Below are 12,410 nucleotides of genomic sequence, written 5' to 3' on the forward strand. Positions count from 1 at the left end.
GGTGACATTTCATAATCTAGAAGCAAAAAAACCTCATCAGTTGGTAATTATGCATTTAAGTGTTTGCAGCCTGGAGGATTTTCTGATAAGGATTTGGAAGCACCTGTTGTAAAGTTCCCTTCCAGCCAAACTATCCTGTGGCTGTGAGACTGCACAATTTCAGTTTGTGCAACTTGTGCCTTGAGGAAAAAAATGATGTCACTGTAAATGGAGGTGCTTTGGAAGCTCCAGGCAGTATTTACAACAGGTACTGCCTTGCAGTCCAGCTTTCCAAAGCCTGGCCCTTGCCTCACCTGCCCAGGGACTGTGTAGCAGAAGCTGGTTGGAAGGAGTAGATAATGTGAACTCACATTTATCACCTCCTGTCTGTGCATTAGAGGTGATGCTGGAGACCTGTGGCATTGTAATATACATTTAAAAATCAAGTAAATGATTTTTATGCCTCACAAGAGCCCTGTAGGCTTAGACCAGCTACTTAGAAATCTGCTATTGTTTTCATATGTTGTGTCTCTGTGCAGATAATAATACTGGGACTTGTAGGGCTTTTCTCTGAGTGCTGCCTTATCAATGTTTTCCCCAGTGATGTCACAGCTGGGGGAGATTGCAGATAATTAATGGTTTGCATATGGTCACTGCCACAGCCATTAAAACTCTCCTACAGACAGATAATTGCTGGCACTCAGTGACAGTTTTCAGCACCACTGGACCATCAGTGAAAAATGCCTTAAAAATGGAGTTGTTCATGTACAGTTCATGAACTTGGCATTGAAATGGCCCAAGAGGAGAAAGGTGATTTTAATTTAGCAGAAGGTGTCTGAGGCATTGGGAGCTGTTTGATTTGCAGGTCACAGTGGGAAGATTGGGTCATTATTGGAGAGATGGATAACAGGGTACAAACTGAACAAGGTTGTGGTGTGGCATCATTGACCAGGAGAGTTAGACTGAGAGAGAAGAGGCTTGGTTTAGACTGCAGACAGAATGCTAAAAAAGGGGTGTCTGAACTTCTGTCTGCAAATCACCTCAGGGACAGTTTTAGGGGGGCTGAGCTGGATGTGTGCCCAAAGGATGAGGGGCAGTGGATACAGCATTTATCAAGGAAAACTGATAGAGATACTGGAGTATTCTTACACTGAGCAGGGTCAAAGCTTGGAACTGGTTTGAACTTGAACTTAAGAATCTTTGTCCTTGGAAATGCTCAAAACTTGACTGGCCAAGATCCTGAGGTAGCTGACCTGACTTTGGAGTTAGTTTTGCTTTGAGACAAAAGTTGGAGTAGAGTTGGAGTTGGAGTAGAGCATGTCCAGATGTGTCTTTCAGCTTCAGTTATCATTTGATTCTGTGAAATTCTGCCAATGTTAGTGTATTTTCAGAGGAGAAGAATGGGGCCTTTGTCTGCAGTTTGCTTTTGGTTTAATAGGTGAATTAGTAAAATAAAGGAGCCTGCTCTGTGCCTGAATAAGCTGTGTATTGTAGATTGATCATTGAGTAAGACTTAGGCTCTGGTTTAACCAACAGGATACTTTTATTTATCTACATGAGACACTTTCTGTGATCACCTTGGAGTGTGCCCCTTACAGCCTAGTTGTAGTCCAGTCCTCCAGTCCCCACAGGTAGAAAATAAACAGAAATTATGAATGAGGGGATCTCAGCTCATTGGGATTGTGAAGTTTCTTTCCCTTAATTTCACTGCCTAGCAGATTTGTCAGACTTGCATGCAAGATGAAAAAGAGAGAAGAGCAAGGGGACAGGCCTTGGAATGTGCTAGAAACAATCCAGATTTCTCAGTCCAGCCAGGAGAGTGCAGAGGAGCTCCAGGGCAGGATTCCCACTGTGCTGTTCCTTCTCTGTCACATGTCCCACCACACTGTTGGTCTTGATGTCCTTTGTACATGAGACAATGCCATGTAGTGCTGCTGAGTTTGGATATTTGCAGTAAGGATAGCATGTGGAATTCTCAAAATACAACTCTTTACACACACTCAGAGTGTGAAAGCAAAAATAGGGAAGGGTTGGTGTTCTCCAGAACTTCCCTCCTGGCAGCAGGGCAGCCACAGGCTTGGGATGCAGTTCTGTCCTGTGTTTGCTGTGCCTTCCTTTCAGTTTGCATCAACTCACTCATGGAGCTTCTGACAGAGCAAATAACTTCCAAGGGAACTTATTTCTGATTCCTGAGTAAAGTATTTAGTCTCTTATGTTTTGGTGTAAAATCCCAAATTTGAATGAAGTATGTAATTAGGAACAAGTTGCAGGTAGTATGAGCAAAACTGAAAAAACAAGATTTGTTGCCATGATATTTTCTGAAAAATCCCTTTGCCAGGATTTTTCTCCTGAGAAGCCTCAGAGGAAAAGAAAAACTGTAATTATCTGTTGCTGTGGAAAGCAGCAGGTGCATCTTTGATTGGTCCATGTTGGTTGTTTCTAATTAATGGCCAGTCACAGCTGGCTTGGACTCTCTGAGAGTCATGAGCTTTTGTTATCATTCCTTTCTATTCCTTGCAAGCCTTCTGATGAACTCCATCTTCTATTCTTTTAGTACAGTTTTAATATATAATTTTCTTCAAATATAATATATATCATAAAATAATAAATCGGCCTTCTGAAATATAGAGTCAGGATTCTCATCTCTTCCCTCATCCTGAGACCTGTGCAAACACCACCACAAAGATTTATTTTTATTTGTCAAGACAGGTAACTGGTAGAAAAGTGGTATCACCAAGCTGTTTTCAAATGGGGATTGTTGATAGAAATGCAGTTCATATTGTGCTGTCATGTCTTGTTTATCGTTGTTTCGTTGTATCGTTGTTATCGTTTACGCTTATTAAATGTTTTCTGTTGGGCTTCTTTTTCAGGAGATGAGGGAGATGCTCTATCAAGGACTATCCCAATGGAGGAGGAGGAAGATGATGATGATGACGACCCTGAGAATAGGTATGATACCCTCCATAAGGACATAAAAACGATTAGAGCACAGCCTAGGCGTGGGCGCGAGCCGGCGCAACGGAGGAGCAAGCAGGTGGTAAAAAGCACGGCTGCCTGCCCGGTAAAGACTCGCTCACAGGCCTCCTGCAAGTGTGAACACGGGGCCAGAAAACAGAGGCCCAGAGCCAGGAATGCAAAGCAAACGTTTAGAGGTGGTAGAGCCAGGTGTGCAAAGCCAATGTCTAGAGGTGGTAGCTGACACACCTGGCTGGGGGCGTTCCAAAAGCGCTGCAGCACTGTCCCGCTGCAGTCCCAATGGGAACAGGGGTCTGGCAGGCAGGGCAGAAGCTGCTGCTGCTGCTAAATGTGAATTTCAGCTAGTTGTGGGGAGTAGAAGGGGACAGTTTGCATCTGTGCAGTATGCAGTGCTGCAATATTTTCAGAATGAATTTGGTTATTACTGTTGCTTAATATGCTTTTCTAATTGAAACGCCTTTTCTCAATAAAGAGAAAGCACAAATGTGGGGAAAACCATATTAGATATTTTCAGCTGTAATTTAACTGAGTTTTAATCCACTAAAAAGCACCTGAAGTGACTAATGTGAGTTAAGGCCATGATTCTACAAGCACTGTGCATAGGCTCAATTGGTATCAGAGACTAATTATATATTTTAAGTCTTTGCATAGATATTTTCAGAATTGTGGCTTATATGTATTGCTTCAGTTTGGAATTTAATAAAAAAAGAATCACTGTAAGATACAGTTAGCTAAGACGTGTCATATTTTACCAGTACCATTGTAGCTATCAAAATCAGCTTGGCTAGAAATGTAAAAGCTTCATTTCCTAAATGCACAACATGAAGTGTCACTCAACTCGAGCCACAGGTTCTTTTTGGAAGTTATTACTGTAGTTAGACTGAAGAGCTGCTCAACAAATTTTTATACAGTGTTTCAGAAACTGATTTTTTTGTTGTTGTTTTGGCCATGTAGCATGTGTGGGACCAGTTGCTGGTGGAGTCTTTTTCTGCTTCTGAGCCTTACTAGTTTAGAATATGGAATCCTTGTTTCACAGAGTTGTATGTTTTGAGATGTGGCTGAAGTAAATTCTACAAACACTGTTTTATCTCCTTTACGGACCTCAGTTTGGCATCACAATGCTGCTGCTGAATTAGTTCTTGTGTGTTTTCAGTCATCAAATTTAACCCAGTAATTCAGCTCTTTAAAGAAAGATCCTTTGTAGGGACTTGACAGCACAGGGTCATAAGCAGAACATGTAAACTTTGGTATAACAAGATTTTTTAAAATCATGCTTTAATTTCAGTCCTGTTTAATTCATTTTTTTCTTTTTCTTTTTTCTTTTTTTTGTTGTTGTGAGTTTCTGGTTGATAACTAAACCAATGCACTTTTGTCAGAAGTTCAGTATTTACTGCACAAACGTTTCTGACAGAACTCAATCATTATTTAGCTCAAGAGCTATATTTGGAAATAAATGAACCTAACTGATAACAAACAGAAATATAAATTCGGGCTTTAAAAATCAGTTTCTGTACTTTGTTTTAAAGCTGCCTCTGTTAAGTTTTTATTTAGAGGACCTTTTGAACATCTGATATATAAGATGGGGAGGTATTTTGTCAATAAACAGTGTTGTCAACCTTCAGACATGTTAACTGGTAATGCAGTCTGACTTTACCTTCATCATGTGTTGTACTTGGCACCACAATCAGAGCTATAAACTGTAAAAAGATGGAACAAATTTTGAGAAGTTAAAAACTTGTTCTTCTGTTTACTCAACACAAAGTGTTTCAATAGTTTACCTACTGATTCAGAGAAGTTGCCTATTTTCTTCCAGGCCAAAGAGGGTACCTAGTACCTGCTGGGTGTTTGTAGTGTGGGAACTCTCCTGTTTGCAAGTCTCTAGTTTAGATGTTCTGTTATTTGCATACCTGAGGATGTGCATGACATGAATATTAATAGCCTTGAAATCATCTTTTTGCCAAAATGCAATGTCCAAGTGGGTCATACTATGCTATACAGTGCTGTATGCTTTCATCTTCTGTTGTGTAACTATTATTGGTCCTTCTGATCTTTTCAATGGTACTGTTTGATATGTTTGCAGTAGTTCTGTTTATTAAGAAGTTAATAGTGTATTAAATGCAGAATGCCTTTAAGTATTTGATGGTTACAATAAATTTTTGTAAAACGTTTTTCTTGTCCAAGCATTTAATTTAATCCAACTCTGACAGCTTGAAAATCAGCCTCTCCCAACAAAGACAGCACAGTATTTAGCAAAAGGTGTTTGGCAGTTTTCACTCATTTTTTTAGACATGTATGACATTTCATTCAAATATTAATGTCTTAAAATATATTTTAAAGGGTTCTGAGTTTTCTAGTAGTATCCTGAAGGCCCATTTAAGCCAGTAATGCTCTAACTGGAATTCTGGTGGTTTTTATTAGCCACATCCCACCATCCTCCCCCACCCAAGGGCTTGTTTCAGGCAACCTTATTTCTGCATATGATTAGTAGGTATTTATGAGCACTGAGTGTGAGTTGATGTAATCTAATTGGTAATAAAACATCACAATGGTGAACTAAAATTTAAAATCATGGCTTTTTAAGAAAAAAGATTTTTACAGTGGTAGCATTGTCTCACCAAGGTTTTGAACAATCCCATTGTATTGGCACTGTAAAATTCTTGAACAAGAATGGTGCAAATTACCATGGGGGCTTAACTCCACACCCTGAGAGGCTGCACCTACTGTTCCAGTTCTGCTGCAAGGTCTGAAGGAGCTTTTAAAGTAATCCTGCAGTGTAACCAAGCAACCCCTGGGTAATTTCCAGTCTGTCTCTTGTGAAAACTCTTTTCTTTTAGCACAACTTAAAAATCCATAGCCATCAATTCATTGTTTAGAAGTGTATTCTGCTGGGGCTGTTCTTAAAAATGGGAAATATCTCTAAATCCCAGTTGATACAAAACTGTGCATATGTGCTGTTATTTTATTCTAGAGTTGGTTTTGTGTGTCCTGCTTGAGGCTGCAGCCCCATTCTGTGAGGCACTGGTTAAATGTGTGCTGGGAGAGTCCCTTCATCCAAATGTCACCATAAGTTTAGATCAGATGAGTGGGGCAACATGACATGCTCAAGGTCTGAGCAGATCAGTGCAGGAAAGAGTAAAATGCAGGGATTTTAAAATATTATTTTAGTTTTTACTTTATTTTTTACTGCCTGAAATCCTGTGCTGGAGGTCATATGGCTCTCTGTGCCTCTTAATTGAATCCATTGCTGGTGCTCAACTGTAACATCTGAATGGCCAAGAATCTTTTATGTCCTTGACCTGAGGAAATATTACAGTCCCTTTTGATTTCCATGGTTTTCTCTGGAAGAATATGAGTGAGGGAATTTTCACACTATCATAGCTTGGTTTTTTTACTGCTATTAATGCAAATATAAAATGTTAAAGCTACCATGTGAAATTTCTTAGCTGAGAAACCTGGTGACTTTAAATGGGTTTTATCATAAAATAGAAATATGATGTGTTATCCTGGTCAACATCTATTGTGGTTTAATTTAAATCCAGCTTCAGGAGTCCTGTACTCAGTTTATAATAATTCATGTAAACCATTTGTTACATCAGTCATTTGTCAACATGCATTTACAAGGCCTAATCTCCTTGGGTCTCATGTTGCTTACACTTACCATTCCTATCAGATGTGTAGTTAATTAAAAATGGGCTTCTTTTAAATCCTGAACATCTTAATAATGTCTCACTTTTCTGGCCTAAATTCACACCAGTAAATGCATTGAAGAAAATGCAGCTTTTCTCACTGACAAACAGTCCCAACTCAATTTGGTTGCAAGTGGTTAAGTGTTTATCCTAGATAAAAACCAGAACTTATTTTCTATCATAGTAATAACTTCTTAATCAGTATTATTATAAATAATTAGAAACTAATCAGTTTACCCAGTCTGGTTGTTGGTTATGCTGGTGTTTAATAGGAAAATGAGAGCATTGTCTCTTTATGGATGGTAGATTTTGTGCATGGTCTTTTTAGGTGTTAGATACATTTGCTGTTTCCTATAGCTCTTAAAAAATAGATACTTCATTAAAGAAAAAATGAAGGTTTGGTTTTGCTAAGAACCATTGTCAGCCTTTTAAAGGTGACTTGTGTAGAGGTAAGTATTGCCATCCACAAGCTGTGTTAACCTTGCTAATGCACTTGCCAAAATAAGTCAAGGGCAGGACTTTCAGGATTCAATTTCAATGTTTTTATCAGATCTTTTAGATTTTTCCTCTTCCAAAACTCTGGGTTTTTATTAAACAAGAAGAGTAGCCAGACCACTGCTCTCTGCATTTTCTGGAGTAGGAGTCAAGGTTAATAGTTTAGGTTAAAAGCTGTTAAAGGGAAGCCAGCCTGTGACATTCCAAGCAGTTTTATTTTGAAGAAAAAATTCTGACCATTAAGAGATGGAAGAAATACAGTCTGAGTTTCTTATATGAGGAGCTGTTTATTTCTGCTGCTGTTACACATGGTCTGCTGGGTTTTTAAAAAATCAGCATTTAACCAAACCCTAAAATCCCTTTTCCAAAAATCCTCTGGGAGGACCTAATGCAAAAAGCGTTTGGAAGAGGATGTTACTTATCTGTGGACTTTAGTAAGTTTTCTTTGGGTTCATGGTGTGATTTCTTGATAGATGTGGAATTAAAGTTCTCCAAGGGCACTGCTTGGTAAAGTTTTAATCAGCTTTTTCTTCTCAAGAGAGAGTGGGAGGGAATGTTTTGGATTCTGATGGATGGTCTGGCTCACTGAACAATCTGAAATGTTTATTAAACTGTTTTGCTTCCATCTTTTAATAATAACTGAATATAAATTAGTGTTTTTTAAAACTGCACTGTTGCTCAAAAATTAGAAAATACTGTGTGGAGTGTCAGGAAAGATGGCTTGGGAAGAGTCCCTTTGAAAAATGATTGTGTTTTAGGGACACATTGCAGGCTGGAAAATGAAATATTGATTATTAAAAGCCCATTTTATAGTGCTCCATAGAAGCAACAGCTCAGTTTTCTGTTGTACAGGAAGTTTTGCTTGAGAATCCCTGTTCCTTTGCCATTCCCAAGTGAAGGCTGGATTGTGGTTCAGTTCCATGGCTTTGAGCTGTTGTTGTGACTGGTGTGAGAGCTTTCCCATCCTGAGCTGTGTACACACAGCAGGCATTGATTCTCCCAAAAGGCAAGACAGATGAGGTTTCACCTAGAAAACACATATTTCATTGAAAATGCATGAATTAAAACTGTAGTATTCCTGACATTTATATGAGGAAAACCTGGTTTATTTTTTTTCCCCTGGAAGTACAAGTACTTCTAATTCCACTGTTTTCCTGTGCTTTTTACATACCTGCCTTGCATAGACTCAGAAGATTTTTGTGTTGCAAGTGCATGTAAAGAAATAATTTTTCCATAGTCACTTGTGCATTAGCGTGTTCTTGTTCTGCAGTGAAACCAAGGGAAGCTGAGTTGACAGTTTGTGGAGCAGGAAATATGATGATGATGATTTTTATCTGAAATTCAGGTGCTGTAGTGTTGGTCAGACTTTTTGGGTGTAAACACAGAAGGGTTTTTGCAAGAGCAGCTGTAAGGCAAGTGCTTGTGGTTAGTTATCCAGATAGACCATAAATAAAATGAAATCTCTAAATCTGTGCATTTATAACCATTTCAAGTCTGCTGTAAAGCAGGAAACTTCTCTTTTTAAGAAGCTTTATTACAAACCTGCTTTCTAAAAGCAAGTCAACACATTACATTAATGTGAGATTTTTGCTGATAGATCCTGTCTTGCCACAATGACTTTTCATCACGTGTCTTTTTTTTTTGTTCAGCTTTCAGCCCTTTTTTTGAAGTTCTGAATGGTGTAGGGTTACACTTGTCGTTCATACATTTACCTGAACAATGGAATAAACAGTGTTTTCTGTTTTACTTCAAAGAATTGCCAAGAAAATGCTTTTAGAAGAAATCAAAGCCAATCTTTCCTCTGATGAGGATACGTCTTCAGATGAGCAGCCAGAGGAAGGAAAGAAGAAACCTACAAAGCAAACTGAGAACACAGCAGATGATGGTAAGCACCAAAAAGCAGCTGGGAAAAAGTGGTGCTGTGGCACCTGTCATGATTTCAAGGGTCACTTGGGAAAATTATGATTAAGTTTACAGCAAAAAAATATTACTGATTTTGATATGTAGTTGCCACATAGAGGCCAGTGTGTGTGATCATGAGGATTGTCATCTCTTTTAATATTTTGTATGTTTATTTTTTTTGTTATAATCTGGGTTTTGTAATTAAGAAGTCCTAGGGGTTTGTGAGGAGTTATTACCTGTACAGAACAGTAAGTCCTGCACAGGAGAGGTTTGGCTAACAAAGCCATTAGAACAGGCATTCCAAGCATTCAGGCAGTGGGAAGTACTAAACATTGGAGGAAAATGGTATGTTGGTGCTTGTGATTCCCTGGAAAAGCACAGGATTTAGCCTAAATTAATTCAGGTTTTAATTCTTGTAAGATAAGAAAGTGACTGATATGCATGTGGTACTGACTCTTGTGTGTGACAGGAGAGAAGGAAAAGGAAGACAAGAAGTCAGAAAAGGAAGAAGCTAATTCTGAGGATTCAGATTCAGAGGAGGAAGAAACATCCAAGAAGCCCAGATACAGACACAGGCTGCTGAGGCAGAAGCTCACTGTGAGTGATGGGGAGTCTGGAGAAGAAAAGAAGGTGGTGAAACCAAAAGACAAAAAAGAAGGGGGGAAGCGCAGAAATCGAAGGAAAGGTACATAATCCACATCATTTTTTTGGTCATAAAAAGTACTTGCTTCTGTAAAATAAATCCAGAGCTTGTTAGAATGGATATCTCAACATTTGTGATTTTAAAATCCCTGTCTAAACGTCATTGTATATGAAATCTAGCATTCCCTTATCTTTGTTTGATAAATAGTTTTCTTTGAAATGTCAAATACAAGAGCAGTTCTCTCCACTTGCTGTGTCCTCTGAATTGGATTAATCCTGTGGAATCTTAGAATATCCATCCTAAACAGCAGAGGCAAGGCCAGGATGTCTGAATTTGGGAAAATCAGTTTTGTCCTTTATGTAATTTCTCTCTTGGAGAGGCAGCAGTGCCTGAGGAATGAGTCCATGCTGGAATTGCAGTGGAGCAGGCTGGAGCTGAGCAGCAGATGGCACTGTGAGATGAGCCTGGCCTGCCCTGCATTGTTGCAGGCAGGAACAAAGAACCTGGGGGTGTTTCCTGGCCAGGAAAGGTGCACTGGGCTTCCCTCATCTGGGTTGCACTAATGGCAGCCAGCTTTTGGGGTCTTCCACAAAATAAAGGAGGCAATGTGATTTGTTTAGAATTTTCCTCTGTGAAAACTCTAATTTTTATCTACTTGGATATTCATGTTTTTCCTCCCTTATAGGATTAAAGCCCTACCTACAGCATTCCATGCAGGAGGAATAACTGTAAATTCATTTTAGGCTTCTTCAGTGCAAGCCTTTGAAGTTGACTGCTCTCAAACACAACAATATATTTGATTTCACTTTGCCCTTTTTAGCCCTATGTTATTAATGTTACCATTCCCCATTTATGTAGAACAGCTCATGTTTTAAGCCTTGTCATTCATTAAACAATTAAACTTTCCACTATGTTCAAGGTCAGGCTGAAATTCAAGGTGTTAAATACCACACTGGTGTCTTCATTACCTAAAAATGCCAGGAATAGCTCCTCAAAGTGGCTGGCAGATTCTTGTTAATGCTGCTCTTTTAGGTGTATTTTAATTGCTTTTTGAGGCAGTTTTGAGCTTGCACTACCTGAAGAAATGCAGTGATGCAATTTTATATTTTGTGTGTAAATAAGAGCCCTTTTCTCCAAGTATGGTTATAAAATGACATGTAAAGCATTTTAAACAAAATCTTCTGTTTAACTAAAAATCACCTTTGGTTTTCTGAAGTTCCATACTGTTCCCCACAGGTCCCAATCATTTAATGCTATCTTCCATTTGCTCCTAAAATAAATATAGATGTTCATGCATAAGGACCTCAAGGCTTGAGGCACAATAAGCCACCCCCCAGGACTTAGCTAGTGCTTAAATTTGAACTTTTCTTTCTCTGTGCCCTTTTAATCTTATGAATGTGGGTCCCATATTGTGTGAAATGAGCCCTGGCAGTGCTTGCTGCTCTGGAGCAGTTTGCTGTGCAGTGAGGAGCTGCTGGCTTTGCAGTGATGCTCACCATGAAATAAATGCTGCTTTCTTTTCCAGTGAGCAGTGATGACTCCAATGACTCAGAGTTCCACGAGTCTGCAGTGAGTGAGGAGGTCAGTGAGTCTGAGGATGACCAAAGGCCAAGGACAAGGTATGGACAAAGCTGAGCTGTGCTTACCCTGTGTTTATTTTGGGTTTTAATAGTGCAGTTTGTACAGGGAGATGGTAAAAGTTAAAACACTTTGGAGCAGTTCTTAAAACCCTTGATGATGTTTGTCTGTAGGAATTATAGAATATTAATTTCTTTTGCAGCAAATGTGGGAATTTTGAATTTGTACCACAGTAGGGGATGCACAACAATTTGATGAGCCAGTACAAAAAAAATCAACAAAATTGGACATTTTAATGCCAAATACATCACTGTCAGCTGGTGGATTGCAGTATAAAATTAATGCTTTATAGTTCTGAGGTTCTGTAGGGTTTTCTCATTGCTCTGGGTGTCCAGTGGGCTGAGCAGGAAGGAATTTCTAAATTCAGCCCTAATTGCACAAAAGGCGCGTATGTTTTATTAATTAATTATTAATTAATTGTTTTTCAGTGAGGCAGAGGATTACTATGGTTAATCAGTAATATTGCCTTTTTGCTTTTTTAAAATAGATCTGCCAAAAAAGCTGAGGCAGAGGAAAACCAGCGCAGCTACAAACAGAAAAAGAAACGAAGGAGGATAAAGGTTCAAGAGGATTCATCCAGTGAAAATGAGAATAAGGTGCTCTGTCATGTTTTGAAGTAATAAATAAGGATTTCCTGACTCTTCTATCTCAAACACCTCTGCACAAAATACAGTAAAAAATTAAAGCTTTTCTCAATGTCAGTTCAGGCTAAAATTTTGTAAAATGCCACCATTGTGGAGGTAAAACGTTATGTTTGAACTAAAACTTTTCCTGTCTAGATCTTGATGAAAATGCACTGTATTGAAGCAAATGGAATTTTTAATCTAAATGTAGATGAGACAAATTGTAGATTAAGGCTTTGGTAGTGTTGTGGGGTTTCTTTTCTTGTGTGATGTAAGTAGGGGCTGATCTGATTTAGCACCAGTATAACAGGAAAAAAAGTGCTTTATTAATAATCATTATTAGCTACTACAAGATGATAACAGTGCCTTCAGTACTGCCTTTGCACAGCTGGGCTTATCTTTAATATCTCAGAATACATTACAGAAGTGGCACTTCTTTTGTCAGACTTCTGAAAAAGGCAATTTTTT

The 12,410-nt window shown here is 38.8% G+C and overlaps 1 protein-coding gene across 7 annotated transcripts in view; it reads left to right on the forward strand.

Moving 5' to 3' along the window:
* ATRX (ATRX chromatin remodeler) overlaps positions 1–12,410 on the forward strand; it is a 69,673-nt gene that overhangs the window by 27,618 nt on the left and 29,645 nt on the right. For all 7 annotated transcript variants that reach the window (XR_009419509.1, XM_059483190.1, XM_059483191.1 and 4 more), the window contains 5 exons: positions 2,850–2,928; positions 8,891–9,021; positions 9,508–9,723; positions 11,207–11,300; positions 11,807–11,915. Coding sequence is in view for 6 of the 7 variants with exons in the window: in XM_059483190.1 (XP_059339173.1) it covers positions 2,850–2,928; positions 8,891–9,021; positions 9,508–9,723; positions 11,207–11,300; positions 11,807–11,915 (629 nt within the window). In the remaining variant the exon portion in view is untranslated. The remainder of the gene's footprint in view (positions 1–2,849; positions 2,929–8,890; positions 9,022–9,507; positions 9,724–11,206; positions 11,301–11,806; positions 11,916–12,410) is intronic.

The sequence above is a fragment of the Ammospiza nelsoni genome, chromosome 15, assembly GCF_027579445.1.
Source record: "Ammospiza nelsoni isolate bAmmNel1 chromosome 15, bAmmNel1.pri, whole genome shotgun sequence".
NCBI lineage: Eukaryota > Metazoa > Chordata > Aves > Passeriformes > Passerellidae > Ammospiza > Ammospiza nelsoni.